The 22,194-nt window shown below is 47.2% G+C and overlaps 1 protein-coding gene across 1 annotated transcript in view; it reads right to left on the bottom strand.

Moving 5' to 3' along the window:
* Positions 1 to 22,194, bottom strand: part of LOC138992506 (testis-expressed protein 264-like) — an 84,302-nt gene that overhangs the window by 48,292 nt on the left and 13,816 nt on the right. Inside the window, exons 2-9 of the mRNA XM_070391359.1 lie at positions 14,553 to 14,745; positions 5,949 to 6,150; positions 4,875 to 5,014; positions 4,333 to 4,449; positions 3,855 to 4,081; positions 2,903 to 3,085; positions 2,636 to 2,769; positions 840 to 1,036 (exon numbers count right to left, since the gene is read on the bottom strand). Of these exons, the coding sequence (XP_070247460.1) occupies positions 840 to 1,036; positions 2,636 to 2,769; positions 2,903 to 3,085; positions 3,855 to 4,081; positions 4,333 to 4,449; positions 4,875 to 5,014; positions 5,949 to 6,150; positions 14,553 to 14,691 (1,339 nt within the window). The 5' untranslated portion in view covers positions 14,692 to 14,745. The remainder of the gene's footprint in view (positions 1 to 839; positions 1,037 to 2,635; positions 2,770 to 2,902; positions 3,086 to 3,854; positions 4,082 to 4,332; positions 4,450 to 4,874; positions 5,015 to 5,948; positions 6,151 to 14,552; positions 14,746 to 22,194) is intronic.

Below are 22,194 nucleotides of genomic sequence, written 5' to 3'. Positions count from 1 at the left end.
TGGCGTGTGACATGTGAGCCTGGCCTGTTGACTCTGAGTAAATATCTCTCCCTCCTTTTTTCCCCTTTATGCTCAGAGTAAAACCGACTTGAATTCCTAGGGCTTAGACCAACTGGGCAGCAGAGCGCATGGCTTTACAGAGCACCCGCCGAGGACTACAAGTGAGTCTGGGTGAAAGTGACAGGAATGGTCCGGACACTTCAGCTGGCTCTCCCCACTGTCAGCATCTTGGTGGCGGAGGGCTGGCTGGGGGGAGCCAGCTAAGGGCAAGTTTTCCTGGACTCACTCCCCAGTCCTTGCTAAAAGGCAAACTCATCCCCGCTGTGTAACAGAAGCAACCCTACAACAACATAACCTCAGGGTGAAGAGACCTACAAGACGAAAGGGCCTCTGAACCCTCAGGAAACTTTCTTCCCCAAAGGGACACGGGCCCCTTGGAAGAGGGAATAGAACTATGAGAGGAATGGCTTTCCCTAGAAAACCGGGATAAATTTTGTTTTATAAATTCACAAGCAGTAATACTATTACTCTAACTGTGACTTAGGACTTTATAAACGTGTTCTTAATGCTGTCTCAGAACACCTCTAGGAAGTGGTACAGGCAGCGGTTACTCTCCCAGCTGCTCTGAGAGAGAAACAGGCCGGACAGGCCGTGGGCTCCCCTGAGCCAGTCTGGGGCCTGGTCTAACCACTCATCCACGGCCTCCGAGAGCCAGGATTTCTGGTTCAAGGCAACACAACTCACATCAATAAAGCGTCACGCTTGACGAGGCGCTATTGCAGACACTATTTCTTTTTCCTGAAAAACCCCCTAAGACCACCGCAGGAGAAGCTGCCCACCTCTCCGAAACTCCTGCTGGCGATCCTCTTCATCCAGGTCAATGATGACCGGGTGAGACCGCTTCTTGCTCCTCTTCGGTCTGCCTGTGGCAAAGGACTTCTTCAGGGTGAGGAGTCTGTACATTTCGTACCCCATCAGGAGCACCCCACCCTCCGACACCCAATCAGCCATCACTTTAGCTCGAGCTGCCATTGTCCTATAAGAGTGAACAGAGAAAATATTACTGCTCCCACTGCTCCCCAGGAAGAAGTCCTCACAAGCAAAGCTGTGCTGATGTACACTCAGGATCCTGACTGCCAAAGGCCAGTGGAGCCGCACAGGGCTGGCCGCTGCCCAAGGACTTTCCCAGCATCCTAGAGATTGTAGCGAGGATGAACGGGGTCACTGATGATGGTTAAATAGCAAAAAACAGAAATTCAAGGGCACAAGGCAAGCAAAAGCGACAACCTCCTTGGATGTACATGCACGATTACAATATCGGAGGGAGAGTTATTCGTAGAGTCAATAGAAAGTACTAAATGCAAGGGCTGCCTCCTGCACTTCGACTGCCCAGGTCCTGGTAGCTGAAGAGCCAGGACAAGCAGGAGAGGAAGGGCAGCCGAGACCAAGGACACTCGGCACAGTCCCTCCTTCCTGAGCAGCTGAGCCCTGCTGCACGGGGACTCAGCCCTGAAAGCTGAGCAGGAAGAGCAGGTGAGAACCACCTGTGGGCCACCAGTCTCCTCAGTTGGATGTGCATGACCAAGCCTCGCAGGAGGCAGCCTCGACAGAAGACAAAGCCTGCCTTCTCAATATCCATGCCGAGAGGCAAGGGCAGCATGGAGGTGGGCCCGGACCAAGAAGTACCTTTAGATGTTTGGGAATCAGGTTGATATATGGAGAGGAAATATAATTTTATTCAAATCTGAAACAAAAAAAGGTTTGCACCTTTCAAAGCCTGGAAGTTTTACCATTAAAGGTCAACTGTAGCCCTGATCGGGTGACTCAGTTGGTTGGAGCGTCGTCCCACACACCAAAAGGTTGCAGATTCGATCCCTGGTCAGGGCATGCGCAGGAGGCAAACGATTGATGTTTCTCTCTCACATGATGTTTCTCTCTCTCTCTCTCTCTCTCTCTCTCTCAAAAATCAATCAATCAATCAATCAATCAATCCACGGGCGAGGGTTAAAAAAAAAAAAAAGGTCAACTATAGATCAATGGTGCGCCGCTTAAAAGAAGAGACTGCCCTAGCCGGTTTGGCTCGACGGATAGAGCGTCAGCCTGCGGACTGAAGGGTCCCAGGTTCAATTCCGGTCAAGGGCGCATGCCCGGGTTGTGAGCTCGATCCCCAGTGGGGGGCATGCAGGAGGCAGCCAATCAGTGATTCTCTCTCATCATTGATGTTTCTAACTCTCCCTCTTCCTTCCTCTTTAAAATCAATAAAAATATATTTTTTTTTTTTTAAAAAAAGAGAGACTGATGAGCTGCTAGGAAAAGAGAAAAGTGAAAGGTAAACGGTCAGATGGAAAGCTGTGTTTTATCGTGCTGAATGGTATCCTGGTACACCTGGGAAATGCGACCCTGCCTGCCGAGTGTTCAGGTGTAATAGCAACCCCAAGCAGGACACAAGAAGTTTCCCAGGCCACATAACTCCGACTTTACTGAAAAGCCAGGTAGAGAAAAAATGAGTGGCAAGAAGAAAGAGGGACACATCAAAACCCAAAGGAATCTGGGAGGACAGGGCACAGTCCCCGGGCATCCAGGCCCCGGGAAAAAGTCTAAAAGGAAAGGGATAGAGGGAGGGCAGGCCACCTACTTGTGCTCATCATTCAGGATGTGAACTTTAAAGAAGCGAGGCTGGACCTCCTCAGGCTTGCTGTCCGCTGGCAGGGCTTCGGGAGCTGGGAGCCACATGTTAAACTCCGCCAGCCAGTTCTGAAGAGTATTAACCTGTCGGAGAGCCAGGCCCAGAAAGAGCGCTTTGAGGAGCCAGCTCCCAGCTGAGCTCCTCCAGCTTTTCAGGGCCAGGAAGGGTTCCCCGAGCTCTTCGGAGGGTGCTAGGCGGTGCCTCCTGAACTCTTACCGGCACAATGGCAAGGACAGTTTTGGCTGGCGTGTGGCGGAAGAGGACGTCGACGAAGGAGATCACTTGCAAAGTTTTCCCCAGACCCATGCTGTGGGCCAGGATACAGCCAAAGCCACTACTGGTCTTAAACCTCTCCAGGGACTCAACCAGGTTATCATACAGGAACCGGATCCCGCCAATCTGGCAAGGAACACACACAAATGTCAGGAGGGCTGGCAAAGACCAGGGCTCTGGGTTCCTCACCTTGAATTAGTCAGGAGTGAGTGAGCAGAAATGACACCAGGCAGCTGGTATGGACGCCTAAAGAAGTCTCCCTGTACCCTGCCCAGTCTATTGGGTGGCAACAGACTTGTTGGAGAAAACAGAAAAACCTTCACCTGGCACCATGGCCAATCCCAGGCAAGTAGCTGCAGTTCCTAGCTCCTGGCAGGGCCCCTCACTCAGCCGTGGCCTGGCTGCTCACCTCCAGGCAGCCCACTCCATGAGGAGCCATTCTTACTGTTGGAGCTCTCATATTGGGCCAATCTCTGTCCCTATGGAACTTTCGCTCACTAGTCCCTGTTCCAGGCTCTGGGTCAACACAACCCCTCTGCTCCCTCCCATGAGAAAGGACCTCAGACTTCTGCCTCTCACGTCTCTTCTGAAGCCTCAGCTTCCTAATCAAAGCTCTGCTCTCCAGACAGCATCTCAACCAGTTTCAGTCTCAGAGGGAGGCTCCAGATCCTTAAGCCAGGAGATCCAGCGTGTTCTACATGGCAGGGCACACCTGGGGCTTTCCCTTCCCATTCATCGGGAATCCTGAGGCATCAACTGCTAGGAAGAAGGACCAGGCCTGTCCAACAGCTGCTCGTGGTACCAACAGTACCTCACAGGCTGTGATGCCAACAAGCAGGCGATGTCCACAGCGAGGAAGCTGGAAGGAAACGAAGACAGTCAAGAGTTGCTGTACCTGATGGGGTTTCACTGCCCGAGCCAACTGCGGGGCCAGGAAGACATTCTCCTCCTCTGGAGGGTGGTTCAGGTTGACGAGGACACGCCCCAGAGCATCGCGCTGGTTTAAGACGTCATTCACGTGGGTGCCACCCTTCTCCTCTTCCTCATCTTCCTCGCTGACAGACTCGCTGCTGTCCACAATGTGCAGAGTGTCCTCCTCGCCAGAGCTCAGTTCAATCACCTCTGAGACAGCCGACAAGACAAAATAAAGACAAACCCAGGGAGCAGAGTGACTCGCTGCCACTGTTAGAGCGACAGCATGGAAAGAAGGCAGAACTTGCTATCACCTATGACGACTTCTCTCTCCAGCTTCAAGTTAAGGCAAGGGAAGACTTTACATTTACCAGGACGACTCAGGGAATCTGTCCGAGGCAGACCTCAATGTGAATGAGGAAGGACTGAACTCTTCTATGAAAGTTCTGGCTTGATCTTACCATCTCGGCTGCTTTTTTCATCCTCGCTGCCACTGCTACTGTCCAAACAAATGACTTCCTGGGCCAAGACCCGAGGAGGCAGTTGGGGACCTTCACTTGCTCTTAAGACAATTTCCTCTAAGAAAAGAAAGATGGAAGGGAACGTCAACCCACATGTGGCACAAGCGTTCTTTTCTTTTGTTGCTCTCACCAGGACTACCCCCAGGAGAGAAGCAGAAGGCATCTCGAAAACCTCAGCCCTCTTTCCAAATCCCCTTTTCTATGCTGGTTCTTACTTGCTGATTCCACCCGAGCACTAAAACAAGTCCCAGTCCTTGGGCATGTTAACATCCAAAGGTAAAGGGGGAGGGGGCAGAAATCTGAGTAAGATCGGTTTGAGGAGCACACGTTCATCCATCTGAACTTTGTAAATGAGATCCCTCTGCTCTAGTGCTCCCAAGAAGCTGAATGATTCGAAAGGATTCCTGAGAGATCAGACCTTACTCTAGATCTGGCCTGGATCACCGTGGGCTCTCAGGCCTTTCCTGCACCTCACTGCTTACCGGGAAGAAACTCCAAGGGAACAGTGGGAATGGGAGCTGCGTAGTCCTTCCTCTGCTGCTCCAGGCGTTTCCTTCTTTCCAACTCTTCCTGTTGTGCTGCTTTGGTAACTGGCTCCAATTGATCCTCCCGGAGCAGCTTTCTAAGCATTACAATGAGAGGGCACTTGGGTTCACTTGCGATCTGAGCGATGCAATGTCAAGCTACAGGGGACTTAGCGTTGCTGAGCTCAGAGCGTGGAGTTGAGAAGAGAAACATCAGTCCCATCAAACCCACGCAATGAGCAAGGTGCAAAAAAAAGGGACTTCAAGGCTCAGGTGTCCCTGGCCTTATATTTTATATATATACATATTGGTCTCATATATTTTTTATATTATGTAACTTCCTGACAGATGCCCCTGCCGACTCATCTCTGCACATAACAGAACAAGAGTAAAATAGAGTAATATGTGATTCATAGAGCTGAAAAGCCAATAAAAACAGAGTTGGCATATGGAAAGTAGGATTATGGATGATTCTATAACCTTCTTTCCCAAACTGAGAGTAATATTTTTGAGTTGTCATTATGTTAAAAAAGAGGGTAGGAGGAGAAAAAGAGCATTTATCTCTTTAGTAGACGGAGGGCTGTTGGGATCTGGGTAGTTAAGGAAGTGCACGCTTGCTGATTTCTTAGCTCAAGGAAGAAGCCCTGCTCGGGACCAGACGTCCCCTCCCACTGAAGCCGAGTTCTAAGAAGATGAGAACTCAACTTCATTTATCTCCTCTTGTTTTGAGACATAAGGAAAAAATAATGGAAGAACCGGGGTCCAAGCAGAGCACCCTATCGTGCCTGGGGCCTCCAGAGCGCGACACTGCCCGGCAGAGCTCGAGTGCCATCCGTCTGCCCGCATCTGGCCTGAGCGGCGGCACCTTCACTACTCATCTGGGCACACGGCTCACACGTTTGTCCTTTGGAAAGAGGACTCTCCTGCTCAGACCAGTCCTCCTACTACTGACAGCCTTCAAGTGAAGGTACCATCTCCCCCCACTCCTCCCCCCGCCCCCCGCCTTCTTCTCTTACCCGGAGCACAGCTCACCGTATGTTCCTCCTCATGTGGGAGGGCTTCTGAGCTCTCTTCTTTTTGGGGTCGTCAGAGGCCAGGCTCTTGCCTTGGTGGCGCCTAAGCTGCTCTGAAGGCTCAGACTGAGATGAGGTAGTTGAAGTGCACCGCGGTGGCCGCTGCCCATCTTCCCCCAGCTGGGCACACTCAGTGCCGTACATGTCCTCCAGGGATGGGTCTGAAAAGATAAGGGGAAAGAGGTGCCAGGGACCAACTTTTACTGGGGAAAACGAGTTCTGATGCCTGACACACCTGGGCTCAAACTTCAACTCAGCAACTTATTAGCTGGTGATCTTAGGCAAGTTACTTACATCTCTCAGGACCTCAACGGACTTGTCTACCCAACGAGGACAATGATGCCTGCACTTCAGAGCTACGGTGAGGACTAACCAGTGCCCATGCCTAGCACCAAGCCTGGCCCAGCGCAGTCTCACAAAAAAAATGACAGCCATCATTCTTGCTATAATTTTGCGCTGTGGTCTGTGTAAGGAAGCTTCGTGGCCTCAGACCACTCAGAAAGGAACAGCTGGGTTCCAAACACAGCTCACACTCCCCTGTGTGACTCTAAGCAAGTCTCAACTGCCAACAGGGAGAACAAGTGTCTTCAAGTGCTCACTCGTTCAATTCACCACCTACTTATGAGGGAGTTCAACATGCAGGCACTGTCCTAGGTGTTTTAAGGCTATGATAACACTCCTTTCCTTCAAAAAGTTTGTTTTCTAGAAAATCTGATTAAAAAATGGGCAGAGGACCTGAATAGACACTTCTCCCTCCATAGGAGATACAGATTGCCAGTAGACATATGAAAAGATGCTCAACAGCACTAATTATCAGAGATGCAAATTAAAAACTATAATGAGATATCCCTCATACCCCTCAGAGTGCTTATCATCAATAAATCAACACACAAGTGCAGGCGAGGATGTGGAGAAAAGGGAGGCCTCATGCACTATTGGTGGAAATGCAGATTAGTGCAGCCACTGTGAAAAACAAAGATATCTGCAGCATTATTTACAATAACCAAGTGTCCGCTAATAGACAATTGGATAAAGATGTGGTACACATATACAGTGGAATATTACTCAGCTATAAAAAAGAATGACCAGCTCTGGCTGGTTGCTCAGTGGTTAGAGCATTAGCCCACGGACCAAGGGGATTGTTGGTTCGATTCCTGATCAAGGGCACGTACAGGTCAAGGACATGTAACTCTGTTGTGGGCTCAATCCCCAGCCCTAGTCGGGTGCATGCGGGAGGCAACCAGCCAATGTGTCTCTCATATTGATGTTTCTCGCTCTCTCTCCCTCTCTCTCCTCCTCCTCCCTCCCTTCCACTCTCTCTAAAAATCAATGGGAAAATATCCTCAGGTAAGGATTAAAAAAAAAAAAAAAAAAGAATGACCATTTGCCACAACATGGATGGATAGAGAGGATATTATGCTAAGTAAAATAAGTCTGACAGAGAAAAACAAATACATATGATTTCACTTATATGTGGAATCTGAAAAACAAAATAAGTGAACAAACAAAACAGAAACAAACTAATAGATACAGAGAACAAACTGACAGTTGCCAGATGGGAAGAGGTTTAGGGGGCTGGGTGAAAAAGGTGGAGGGATGAAGTACAAATTGGCAGTTACAAAACAGTCATGGGGATGTACAGCAGAGCTTAGGGGATACAGTCAATAATATCGTAATAACTATGTATGGTGTCAGTATTAGTCTTACTGGGGGAATTCCTTCCTATGTATATAAGCATCTGTCCAGCCACTATGCTGTACACCTGAAACTAATGTAATGTTGAATGTCAAATGTAATTTTAAAAGTTTTTCCAAATATGTTAAAATAAAAAAGCGAATTAGTTAAAAAGAGAATGACATGTACAAACTGCATTTTGTTATTCCAAACACACACCAACACCCCCCATGAGACTGCAGACCACCTCTGTATTCTAAACTTGTCATAAAGACTGCCACCAAACAGCCACCGTGGCCTCTCTGCACCTGCTTAGAGTTCAGCCTTACACACACTTGAGCATCTGCCATGTACAGGCCCTGTGCCAGGGCACAATGGAATGGCTCACCCAGGAAAGCACACACGATGAGGTGAGTGCCGAGAGCCACACTTGGGGAAAGGACCCCTACCCAGGCTTGCTTAGGTCTGGGAGTGAGGATGCTTCCTTGGGAGAGGTGGGCCTGGGCTTCATGTCATAGGGTTGGTAGGCACCAGCTGGTAAGGGAGGAAGGAAAGAACATTCTGAGCAGATACCGGAGCATAAGCAAAAGGAATAGACTTTAAACAAGGAGGAGAGATCAAGAAAACGCAGGCAGTCCAATATGGGCTCATTAAAAATGAGTGAGCAAAGCAGCAGGAGGACCTTCCAACCCAGCCACTTTCCTCTCTCTTCCCAGCATCCCCTCTCCCAAGGCTGACTTAGGTGTAGAGCCAAGATCCTTCCTGGAGTCAGCACAGAAGTCAGCCCCTGTCACAGGGAGGACCACCCACGGCCTCTTCTTCCTACCACTAGGATATTTCACTTCCTACTAGTATATTTCACTGCCTGGTGTTTGGGTGGGGAAGGGATGCTAACGTGGCCACTGCAAGAGTGGAGGGTGGCAGGGGATAGGTGGGGTGGAGCTGTGTGCGTGCATGCTCACACGCTAACAAGTGCACAGCCTGGGTGATTCACTCCTGTGCAGCAGCCCTGGATGCATCTTCCTTGGCCTTCACACTGAGAGGCCACTGGAGGTTTCAGGTAGACAACCTGTGCTTTTGAAGAGCAAAGGGGAAATGGCGGAGGGAGGCACCAGACATGGACTGTGCATGATGGGCCACCGCAATGCCGTTAACATCGCAGGCCCCTCTCTATTACGACCGAGCCTGCAGCCGGCCTTTCACAAAAGGCCTCCCAGAGACGGCAGAGTCTGGGTGGCAAGAAGCGCCAGGAATGCAACGCAGGCCTAGGCTCAGGGGCAGGCCCTGCCTGCTGAGGAAGCAAGGTGCCCTGCTCCTGCGCCCAGTCAGCCAGCCGAACAGAAAGAGAAGCTCCAAAGTGTGGCTGCCAATCAGACTAACTGCCACCAAATTCACGACCCTCCTACACAGTCCTCTCCTGTTTCCACCAGCAGCACCACGGGAGGAAAGCTCAGCAAACTGTTTTCCTTAAGAACTATCCTTCCTTCAGGCCCCTCATGCCTCCAGAGAGCTAATACCCCCATGGTATTGTCACATGACAGTATTGTCACCTTCCTCCTCACAGCCCTGCGTTCTTCCCTCCTAAAAAGCAAGGCCATCAAATCCCTCCTACCTAAGAACCAGGTGTGTGGACAGCAGACTCCCTAAGAGGGACAGCTACTGCTAAACGGCCACTTTCACCAACACTGCACCCTGGCCTACACACCAATTACACTTGGGGCTGGGTTGGCACACTTCAACTTGGTGTTTTGCTGGGTCCTCTGACCTGGTTTGGACAATGACCTTTGATGTCCTCCTGGCCTTAAGGCTTTTTGTTTTGTTTCTAATTCACAAGCAAATTTATTAAGTAACCACTCGGAGGAATAGTTGGAGGCTAGGTGGTTAGGGAGAAGGCAGATAAGACAGAGTCCAAGTACAGAGGGCAGGCCTTGAATAAGGCCAAGGGTCTGAACTTGATCTGCAGGGCAGTGGGAACTTGTTGCCAACTGTTGTATTTCTTCCTTCTGGTTTTAGCCTTGCAGAGTGAACTGTTCCTGGGAGGAGGAAGAACAGAACCTGACAGTCTTTCAACATCACAGACAAATTCACTATCAAACATTACAACTTGTGAGGCCTGGCTGTGAATTCCTGTCTGGCAGGGGGTGGATGTGGACATGTGCAGTAGGAATTTTAAAATGATTAGACACAGCATATAAAATCCTCATGCACGCTTGGTACAGACTCACATTTCTCCTTTTCTTTTTTTTTTTTTTTTTTAAATATATTTTATTGATTTTTTACAGAGAGGAAGGGAGAGAGATAGAGAGTCAGAAACATCGATGAGAGAGAAACATCGATCAGCTGCCTCCTGCACATCTCCCACTGGGGATGTGCCCGCAACCCAGGTACATGCCCTTGACTGGAATCGAACCTGGGACCTTTCAGTCCGCAGGCCGACGCTCTATCCACTGAGCCAAACCAGTTTCGGCGTCTCCTTTTCTTTATAAAGGGGAGACAGGTCTAAACCAGCTCTCACCATCCAGCATTCTTTGAACAAACCCTCAGCCTCTGGGTTCAACAACCACTGCTGGCTTGTTAGAGAGCTTCATTTTATGGATGTGCTGATATTTAGTTTGTCACATAAGTCAGTGTTTTACAGTGCTTCATGGCTGCCTCATGCTTATTATGAAATGTCTGGTTTCTACATAACATTACACCACATCTTAAACGTTCTTGCCCTGGCCCGGTGGATCCGTTGGTGGAGTGTCATCCTGTACACCAAAAGGCTGTGAGTTCGATCCTCAACTTGGGGCGCATGCAGGAAGCAACAGATTGATGTTGCTCCCCATTCCCTTTCTCTTTCTCTAAAATCAATGAAAACATATCCTCAGGTTAAGATTAAAAAAAAAAAAAAAACAAAGATCAGCGAATTCCACATCTTACCATGTGCCTCTTGGCATGATACAGGAGGATGCACACGCCACAACCTAGGACTTATGTGCCAAAAAACTGAGCCTGAATCTGAACTACCTTGTTATCTCGCTCCCAGTTTGCAAAACTACAGGGGACTAAGGACAATGTTAAATTGGCAAACGATAACACAGGGGTGCATTCGTGCTATTTTACAGATGAGGAAACTTGTCTCAAAGCTGTAAGTAGTAAAGACAAGATTCAAACAGTGTCAACCAGGTGGTTGATCTGGCTCCAGTTCATGCTCTTAGCCACCACATTGCACAGTTGCTCCTCTACCCCATTTCCCAGAAGGTCATGTGGAAAAAAAATAGAGTTCAGAGACAGAGCTACATATGTTCTCTGTCTTGGTTTACAACAAAGGTATAGCAAAAATGCAATAAGAGTGCTGGAGCCATTAGAAAATCATATTGGGGGAAGAGGGCATGAACTTGACCCCTACCTCACACCACACAAAAATCAACTCCAGATGGATCATAGAACTAAGTGCAGATAAAACATTAAAGCTTCTAGAAGATAATAGGAGAATAGCTTTATGACCTTGGGGGAGACAAAAATTTCTTAAATGAGGCATAAAAAGCACTAAATATAAAGGGGGAAATGATAAATTTGATTTCATTAAAATCTATTATCGAAAATACAATTTAAAAAAGAGCATAAAACTGCAAAAAAATAAAAACACAAACCCCAAAATTAAGAGGGTGAAAATCAATATAGAAGGGAAAGATGTGTGTGTGTATTTAACTAAAGACTCATATTCAGATATAATGACTATAAATCAATAAGAGATGGATGGAAAAAAGAAAAGAGGTTAAAAAAATATGTTCAGCCCTAGCTGGTTTGGCTCAATGGACAGAGCGTCGGTCTGCGGACTGAAGGGTCCCAAGTTCGATTCCAGTTAAGGGCACATGCCCAGCTTGCAGGCTCAGATCCCAGGAGGCAGCTGATTAATGATTCTCTCTCATCATGGATGTTTCTATCTCCCTCTCCCTTTCTTTCTGAAATCAATCAATCAAAAAAATTTTTTCTAAAAAAAAAAAAAATGTGTTCAGGCACTTTACAAAAGTGCAAATGGTAATAACAAGCATATGGAAAAAGGCTCAACGCATTACATAATCAGGGAAATACAAATTAAACCCACAGCCAGAAGCTCCCACTCCATGGATTACTGGGAAGTAGTGTTAAAGGTCCTACAAAGTCACTCTGAATAACTGAGTCAACACATGACATGCTTTTCTGAGGCAGATTTACAAAACAATCTTCTGTCCCCAGCCGATTTCTGTTCTTTGTGTCTCTAAGCCTGGCACACAGAAAGGAGGAAAGAAACTGGTATCAAAATTGGCACCACTTAATTTCCAACAAGAGATCACCCTAAACTCTGACTCAGGCTGTTGTGAAAAATCAGTCCAGTACTCACAGTGAGAGTGTGAAATAGCACCTGTTAGAACCCAAGTAAGTAAACCCGGGGTTCCAGGTATATCTCACATCACCACCATGTAGGCCCCGCCTACCTCCGCCCCTCGCTCTCTGTGCTCCAGCTGTCACGGCTTCTACCTTCCTGATTCTTAAACAAGCAGATTCGTTTCCACCCCAGGGCCTTTGCCCTGGCCCTCTGCCTAGAACATTTTACTCCTGATTTCTTTACACTGCAAGCAAAGAGGACAAGTAGAATGGGGTCAGAGAAAAAGCAAACTTCCTGTAGGAGAGTCGGAGACCCAGGGGCTGAGAAAGAGACCAGCTTTCCTTATCCAGTGGTCCAAGGTGGACGGGGTCAGCCTGAACCCTAAGCTGACATCTAGGAGTCTTGCTGTCAACAAGATGGCTGTGAAACAGGTTACAGAAGGGCCTAAGCATGCTGTTGTTTATCTACCTGCAGTTCCAGGTTCCTACTATCCTGATACGCCATATAAAATAGACAAGAGTAAAGTGAAATAAAGAAGGCCTATGTGTTCTAAAACGATGTGCCCATCAAGCCAGTCTGTGTCCAGACCTCGATTAGCTAACGTAAACCAGGGCTTCTCGGACTTCTGTACTGAGGGGTCTTACCCATCCAGCAAGAGATTAAACCTGAAGCTGAGCTGGCAGAAAATACTGAGCCAGAAAAACCACTGCATAAGGAAAGTTCATTCCAGAGGCACCAGGTTTTGAACCTCTGCCTCTAATGACAGACCTCAAAGATGCTGACACCCAACTGTGCCCATTTCAAAAGAATAGAGAAAGCCCAGTATAGACATCAAGATAAAAAAGCCAACAACAAACCAAAACAAAAACCCAGGGGAATGAAAAACCAAAGCCAGAAGTTCTCACACCATGCCATGGGCCCTAACACGTTATAAAAAGAGAGCACATCTTCATCCCACTCTTCTTAAAGGCAACGCCCTGGTGCTGTTCCCCAGTAGCCAAGCCTTCCTGCTCTGGTATAGCCAGCTCTCAGACTAACGTCCTACCAGGCAACATTCAAAGGGCGAGGAGGAGACGACACCCAGTTTAATGTAGCAAAGCTAAAACTATCCTGAACTCCCCATCCACTCCCTCCTATTCCTCCCACCTTGACAAAGGTTTCATCCTCCTCCCAGGCTTTACCTATTCCATCTTCAACCTGCCCCACACATCTAATATGTCACCAAGTCTATAAAGATAATCAAGTAGGAGAAAGTATGACAAAGTGCTTGTGAAAGGACAGAGCTAGCACTTAGAGGGAAATTTATAGTTTTAAACTAGGGGCCCGGTGCACGAATTTGTGCACCAGTGGGGTCCCTGGGCCTGGCCTGTGGATCAGGCCAAAACCAACTCTCCAACATCCCCCAAGGGATCCTGGATTTCGAGGGGGCGCAGGCCAGGCCAAGGGACCCCACTAGTACACAATCGGGGCCAGTGAGGGACACGGGAGATTGGCCAGTCAGGGAGGGACCACAGGCAGACCCCAGCAGCAAGCTAACCTACCAGGTGGAGCATCTGCCTCCTGGTGGTCAGTGCACACCACAGCGAGCAGTTGAGCAGCCTTAGCATATATCATTAGCATACTACGCTTTGATTGGTTGAACGGACAACCTGACACTTAGCATATTAGGCTTTTATTATATAGGATGCTTATATTAGGGGTGGGTGGAGCCTAAAATGAGCTAAGCATTTTCTTACGAAGTTTGAAAGTAATGCAAAATAAACCCAAAAAAAGTAGAAAGAGGAATACTGTGAAGTAGACATTACAAAGAAAGCACACACAATAGAGGGGTCACCAAAGCCAAAGGACAATTGTTTGAGAAAATTAGTAAGATGTTCAGATATTTCTGTACACTATGAGGGAGCAATATAAAAGGGAGCTGTTGTTATCCAATAGAGGAAAATTCAAATAAAAAGTGCTAAATTAATAGTTTCCTTTTTGAAAGGGTTTCTCAAGCTCAGCGCTATTGACATTTTGGGCGGATAACTGCATATAGGAAGGGTTTTCCTATGTAACGTAGGATGTTTAGCAGCATCCCTGCTCTCTCCCCAAAGGAGCATCAACCCTCACTGCTCATGTCCACACAGGCAGAACTGTGAGTATAATTTCAGGAAACTCTCAGACCACTCACTGTGACCCCCATGCCTACCTGTGGCCACCTCATGGGTCCATGACACTGGACTACAAAGTGTGGTCACAGGGACTCTGCCACTGACTCCTCCATGACTTGGGCAAGCATGCTCCACTCCCAAATCCTCAGACCTGTCCAAGGCGAGCTGAATTAACGCTAACGGTCCTTCCAGCACTAAAGCGAGGCTTATGTAGAACAGCCCACTTCCTGGGAAGAAGCTTGTGAGTTCATGGTTGTTGTGTTTCCAGTCTCTGTCTTTTCATGATGGATGACCTAAGAAACCCAACTAGAAACACCACGCTCAGCCAGCAAAGATTCCATTAGAAGAAAAGATAAGGCCACCTCCGGCACTCACTAGAGCCACTCACCATCCAGCAGGTCCTCCTCATCATCCCTGCTGTGCTCCTCCACTGCCACCTCCTCCTCCTCCTCCTCCTCTTCCGCATCCTCCAGCTCCACGTCCGGGTCCAGGTCTGGATCGCTCCCTGAGGTGGATTCGTCTGACATGGCTCCCAGAGGTCCTCAGCGGGCATTACCGACTCATGGTGCACTGCAGGGGTCCTGGGAAGAGGACAAGAGGCAGTAGCATCACCAAGGGCTTCACCTAGAGCATGATTCCTTCAAAGAGAAAATGCCATGAATTCCCTGGAGCTTTTCTAAGCAGGGCAAGGTAACATACCCAAACTCAACTTTGCCCACAAGTGCACTGGCCCTGCACTATGTGTTGGTGACTCTCTGCCCACCTCAGAATTCCCATTTGTTCATTTCTTCATGCATAAGCTGTTCCCTAAGCACCAACTCTATATCTATACATACATACACACACATATGGCTATATAACCACAGGCACTATGCTAGGCTTTGGGGACACAGCACAAAGCATGCTGGGGAGGACTGCAGGAGGGTGTGTGCCAGAAGGAGCTGCTACTTTAGGGGGAGGGGACAGGGAAGTTTCTATTGAACAGAGGCCAGAAGGAAAAGGGAGCCACTCAGGCATCTAGAGGGAGAGTATTCTAGGCAAAGTGTGCCGCAAAGGCAGAGCCCTGGAGTGGGAATAACTGGGAGTGGGTCCTGCCTACAACAGGCCAGGGACCTGCCTTGGAGCATGAAGAAGGCAGTCCACTCTCCAATCACCTGAACGAAGGGCTTGCAGTGGGCAGCTGGCTATCCACCACAGTCACCCCTCCGGAACACGTGGCAGCCTCAGGCTGCCCATGGCGCGGAATGCCCCTGTGCCCATCTAAGCTCTCAGGCTCTGTTCTACCTCTTGGCCCGGTCCCAGCTCCATTTCTTCCAAAAAGCCTTTGTCAACTGTCCCAAACTTCTGGGGTCATCTTCCCTCTTCTGAACTCCACTAGCCATACTGACCAGGCGGACCTTCACTGAAGGCTTCATACAGGCTACCTGCAAAGTGGTTTCTTACCTCCTGGCCCAACAGTAACCTCGGCAGGGACTTAGCTGGGAACTGTTTCTTTGTGTCCTGGAGCTGGAAGCATGTGCTATTCAGATCACTCATTCATTCATTAACATTCACGTGCTCATTTGCCAACCTGCTCTACTATGTCTAGTATGTGCAGGCACTGAGCATGTCTAACTGTCTGCTTCTCTCCCCACTTTACTATTAGCTGTAAAACGGGAAGGGGGGGGGGGGGATAAAAAAAAAGATAAAAAGAAAGCTTTACCTTGCTTTGTGATAAAGCGAATATGTTAACATAAAGATTCACTGAGTTCTTTCAAGTTTTCCGCATATTTCCAATTTTTAATAATAAAATGTGGGGGAGGAACACAGAGAAACAACCTTTTACAATATAAACAATATAAATGTGCTGCAGACAACCACATCAACAATCAGGTTATCCTAAAATTCCTCCATCTCCCAAAATAAAAACTGAAACACAAGTCTCCAATTATTCAACACAAAATACTATTTCAAAGCTGCTATCTTGTGTTAAGGTGCAGACACAACTTGAAACAGAACTTCTATGTTCTCCTGAACAGAAAGAGAAACAAAATGAAGCAGGCTGGACCCTTTAGAGCTTTGGGAAACTAGAACTTAAGTTTAAGACTGCTCAGTTTAAAGCCCCAGGAATTATGAACGTGTATGTCCCGATGGGTGAGATACTTAGCCGCTCAAAACAAAGCAAAGAACAGCTGTGAAATGATTTAGTAACAAAATTTAAATGTTAGCATTAATAACACACTTCCAAAAACACCTACAAAGGGCACTAAGCTACAGGGAAAAGAAGTGATCCACAAGTACAAATCAATATAACTAACGCTGAGCTTCCATCCACTAAGTGACAAAACAAGATTGCAAATCTCTGAAGGAATGACTGCTTATGTCTAAATTCATTAGGTCTTAGAGAGGAAGTAGTACATCAGCTGCTTTGAAAATGAAATTTATTTCTGAACATTAGTATGATGATAACTCATCAGTAATCACACTGTGTTTGGTCAGTGTTTGTAATCAGCATAACCCCTGTTCATCCTAGATGTTTTGAGGTAACTGTTCTGCTTTCAGTGTGCTTGGCTGATTATGGAGTGGCTTTTAGAGAACAGATTTTAATTAGCAAGTACATTTAGGTAATCTGAATGCCTGTCATTTTAGAGAAGAAAAGGTGTGGTGGTGGAGAATGTCACTACAGAGAGAAAAAAGGAAATCTTAATGTTTGCAATAGCATGGATGGACCTGGAGATTTAATGCTAACTGAAAGAAGCCAGTTAGAGAAAGACAAGTACCACATAATGTCACTTATATGTGGAATCTAATGAACAAAATAAACTAACAAAATAGAGACTAATAGATACAGAGAATAGACTGACAGCTGTCAGAGGGAAGGGGGGTGGGTGGCTGGGTGAAAAAGCAAAAAAAAAACCCAACAACTCAGAGACACAGACACAGAGGGAAAGAGGGCTGGGGGCAGTAGAAGAGAGTGAAGGAGTAAAGGGAAGATAAATGGTGATGGAAGGAGACTTGACGTGGGGTGGTGAACACACAATTCAGTATACAGATGATGTATTATGGAATTGTACACTTGAAACCTATTTAAAATTTTATTAATCAATGTCATCCCAATAAATTCAATAATAATGAAAAAAGCTATAAGTACAAACTTACTGAAACTGGGGCAAAGTCTTACACTAAGTCTGTATGCCCCACTGCAGTATGTGTAAAAGGTGTTCAATAAACATACTAGATGATGGGAAGAAAAAAAGGAGACAAGAAATGGGCTCTTGGTAGAACTCGTTCCATGTGAACCCTGCTGCACCCCAGTGAGGAGGGGCTCTGCCTCCAGCTCAGGGAACCAGGAGTGATGATGGCAGTGCTGCGCCTTAATGAGGACCTTTATTCCTACAAAACAAATTCTAGGAATCAAATTCTATCTTAATGGAACTGGAGAACTAGCTATTTAAAGGAACTCTAAAGAGAACCACTTTAAAAAGCAAACATTTAATCCCCAAGTAATATGTTAATATCTACAGCTTAATATAGTGGGTCCCTAAAAGGAGACTATAATTATGAAGAACTCACAGCCAATCCCAGTCCAGCCCCTCACAGCAATCTTGAGAGTGAAGGAAACGGCTCTTCTGCCCTAGATAAGTTCAAAGACAAGGACAACTGTCTACAGAGTGATGCCTGTCCAGGAATCGGAGTTAATCATGAGGGCATAGTCCTTAGACATACCCTAGGGGGGTGGGTTACATAGGAGAAACACACACACACACACACACACACACACACACAGCCTGCGCTCACAAAGCAGACCATGCTTGGAGAGTCCCTGCTGAAATCATAAAACTGCAGGCGCACCGGCCTCTCCGCAGCAGGGCAGCCCTTGCAATTTCAGAGATGTCTTTGTGGTCCTTGGCAGCATCCCGATCCTGCCTTTGATATAAAACAATCCATTCCAAACTGCCATGTCCTCATTGATTTTTGTGACCTTCAGTAGTATATTCAGTTTCTTCAAACGATCTCAAAGCAATTCCCACGGCAAGTGCCACTCACACTTTTTTTTCCATTAAGAATATAAACAGCCCAGCTGGTGTGGCTCAGTGGTTGAGTGTCAACCTAGAAACCAGGATGGCAAAGTTCAATTTCCAGTCAGGGCACATGCCCGGGTTGCAGGCTCAATCCCCAGTAGGGTCGTGCAGGAGGCAGCCCATCAACAATTCTCTCTCATCATTGATGTTTCTATCTCCCTTCCGCTCTGAAATCAATAATATATATTAATATATACACACACACACACACACACACACACACACACAAAACGATGCATTTATGCTAATTTACAAGGGGGAAAAGTCTTTTAAGAGCATGAAAACATTCAGTCCAAAACTTTAGGCAACACCCCTCTAAAAAAATCCTTTAGTCAAAGACGGGGGCAGGGGGGATTTCAGTCCATATATAGTGCTCTCTGGGTACCCACAAGATCCTTCCAGGCTGTGAGATATCCACTGGGGTGGATCTCTCCTGTGCAAGACAAAGCCCTGATGTGTAGCCCAAATGCCTTTTGATTATCAGTTACTTAAAAACACATTTTATACACACAAAGCAGCCACAGAACTCAACTCCCACAGCTCAAAATATTTGACTTGGAAATCTAATGTGACTTTTGGCAATTTGGAACTTAAGTCAAAATAAGGAGGGAAAGGTAAACAAACACATTCAGGACTCTAAGGAGCCGGGCCACAGGAGACAACGCTCTCCAATCTCCAGGTACCACAAAGAAAGAAAAAGTGGCATTTTAAAATGGAACAGAGAACCATGTTACATGAACTTAAAAAAATATTAGAACAGTCCATGCCATACTCCAATAAAAAACTACAAGATCAATTTGATATAAAAACAGTAGACACATGTTATTTTACAAATGTAATTAACCATCAAATTTTTACTTTTACCACTGGGTCTCTGCTAGCCACACCCCCTTTAAAATGGCCATGGGCTGAGGTTCCTTGCATTCCCCCCTCAAAGATCCCTGGCTCAGGTCACTGGCCAGACATCCCGCAGGGTCAGTCCCAGAGGGTTGAGTACGTAGGAGTAAAGCTCTAGAAGGCCACTGCGAAGGGGAGCAAATGAAAGACTCACTTCATTCTCCATGGAATAAGCTGGAAAAAGGAGGGGGGCGGTGTATGGGGAGAGGAACCGGGAGGAGAGAACGGACCATTAAGTTGGGAAGATGTGAGCTAAAGCAGGGATGGCAGCTTTGGCTATGAGAAGCCTATGACATAGCCACTACTCCCTAGAGAAATCAGGGCTCTGAAAAATTCTCTCTCTCTCTCTCTCCACACACACACACACACACACACACACACACACACACACACACTTGTTTGTTAAAACATCAGCTCAGTGTAATCTGAGGGCGGTAAAAAAAGAAAAGGTTCCCAGATCTCTGAATACAGGGACTGAAACAAGAGTAAAAGCAATCGGGCAAGTATGTTACCTTTCAGCTTGGGAGCCTGTGTCTCTTTCCACAGAGCTCCCGCTTCATACAGAGATAAGGACCCACGCGGCAGGGGCACGGATGGCCACTTTCCTAGGCTTCCTGGAGCCTAAGCCAGCCCTGAGCGCAGAGCCGCCTAAAAGCAGGTCAGGTTTATCTACTAGCTCAGGGGTGGGCAAACTTTTTGACTCGAGGGCCACAATGGGTTCTTAAACTGGACTGGAGGGCCGGAACAAAAGCATGGATGGAGTGTTTGTGTGAACTAATATAAATTCAAAGTAAACATCATTACATAAAAGGGTACGGTCTTTTTTTTTTTTTTTTTTTTTTTTTTAGTTTTATTCATTTCAAACGGGCCGGATCCGGCCCACGTGTCGTAGTTTGCCCACGGCTGGACTAGATGGTAAGACTGAGGCTTGGAGAAAAGCCCAATCATGCTCCAGTCCCACCCCTCCGACGCCGTCCCCTCCACCACTTCAGCTCCCGGCCCTCACAGCCTCTTCCCAAAGCCCAAGCCTGTGAGGCTCCCCCTCCTAAGTGCTCTTGTGGGCACAGAGCCACGGAGCTCAGTCTGGGTGCCTTCAAACCCAGACAAACACAAGCTGTGCGCAGAGGGGATGGTGCCCTAATAACTCTGCAGTTAGCATGAACTTGGGTAAAGACTTCTCTGTATCTAGTCAACCTACTCCCGAGACACAATCCTGAAAAGTTCTACGCAAATAGCATTTCAACAAAGCAAAGCCTTTATAGCAGGGGCCCCACGTGATGCTTCTAAAATATAGCTCGTAATCACTAATTTTCTGAGTTGATGAGGATCACTTTAGATTTTCAATTTTTTTTCTTTTAAAATAGCTATACCTAGAAGGTTGTATAGTGAGTGTGGTCCTTCCTAAATTGGATGACTACTACTTTTGTGATATATACTATTATAATGTCAAATGTTTTACAGGGGAAATGTAATCTACTAATGTAATTTTATTTCTATGGTTACTCAAGTTTTTCACTTTGGCTTTGCCAGTGACTTGGACACTCTCTATTTAGCTCCTTAAAGACATAGGTGAGCGCTGGCTCCACTTCCCCCAGTTCTAAAACGAAAGGCAATGCTAGTCAGGTGCAGCCTCAAGATACCCAGGGTACAAGACACAAAAACCAACACCACAATAACCTAGGATTAAAAAGGCTAATTAGCCTCCCAGCATGCCCCCCGCCCCCTGCAGACAGGGGGCAGGCCTCTCTCCTTCATCCCCTGGGCCCGGGAACTGGAACCACCTGAGGCAAGTCTCATGGGTTCTCTGTGGAAGGCTGTAGGTCTGATCAATGTCATAAACAAATAGCACCCCACAGGCAGGTGGAAATTAGACTCACCAGCTTGCCCTCCCTTCTTTGTGTAGATGTGGCCCAGTTCTGAACAGTCTTCTAAGGAGACTTACATAATCGATCCTAGATGACACGTTTCACTGGTACTTTATGGCCAAGGTTATCCAACCTGTGCCGCGTTCGTAGGCTCTCACACACACTGCAGGAAGGAGCTGAAGACTCAGACCACTGAACCAATCAGATTACTCAGGTAAACTTGCCCTGTAAGTCTCTCTGTAGTCTAACACTGGACCTAAATACTGAAGAAAACAGTGCCATCCGAATGTCAGCGAAGATTAGTGGGAAAAAAAGTGTGCACCTGACCTAAAGCCAATGCAGTGAAGTAGAAAAAGGTGCTGCTTTCAAACTGATACTCCTACACCTTCTCTGGGGGAAGCATGTGGAGCCTAGACAAAACTCAGGCTATAGATTTTGCAAGTAAAAGGGGGACCTGCAGGAAAACCTCATTTCTGTAAACAGAAAATAATGGATCTAACTCTTGGGAAGAAGGGCTATCTGTCAAAGACTGGAACATGGCCCATGTGCGTGCCACAGATAAATAAAGATGCTATTACATGGAGACAAGGCCCAATTTCATTACACCAGATGGGAGGCCCAGAGAACATAAGAATTCACACAGGGACCCTATGGCCAGGAGATGGTAGAGGGGATGAAGGGCAATGGCCTGAAGAAATATTTGAAACAAGAGTCTCTCATAGTTATTTTGGTGCTCAAGGATCCTCATTCACCCTCGTCCAGGGAGGGGTACAGTCTGGGGCTGCACGGTTTCTCTCTGACCGGATGAGGCTGCACCCTGGAATTAAACTCCCAACCTCTGCCTCATCAGCACTCACTATGTCAATTTACAACCGTTGGCGACCACCATCCAAAACAGTCTAGTTGACTGAGAGTGAAGAATAAAGTGAGGCACCTAGAGACCACTGCAAACCCCAGTGACTGCTGCGCAGGCCAGCTTTTAAGCAAGAGGTTAATGAAGTTCCCGTCTTCTGGCCTTTCAGTCACAAGTAGTAGTAACCATCTTAGGGCCTATTCTCAAGTGGACAGGGTCGCAGCCCTGCGGCCAACATAAAAGTGCCCCCACGAGAGAAGTGCCCCTGCAGCAGCTCCACGCACTTCAGGAGGCTCCGGTCTATACCACAGTACCACCAGGACAGAGATGCCACTCAAAGCCCTGAAAAGCCAG

Source organism: Myotis yumanensis, unplaced genomic scaffold, assembly GCF_028538775.1.
Source record: "Myotis yumanensis isolate MYYU_CA2020_CCGP unplaced genomic scaffold, mMyoYum1.0.hap1 SCAF_14, whole genome shotgun sequence".
In the NCBI taxonomy this organism is placed as follows: Eukaryota; Metazoa; Chordata; class Mammalia; order Chiroptera; family Vespertilionidae; genus Myotis; species Myotis yumanensis.
Note: the sequence above shows the minus strand (reverse complement) of the source record. Positions and strands in the feature narration are given on the sequence as shown.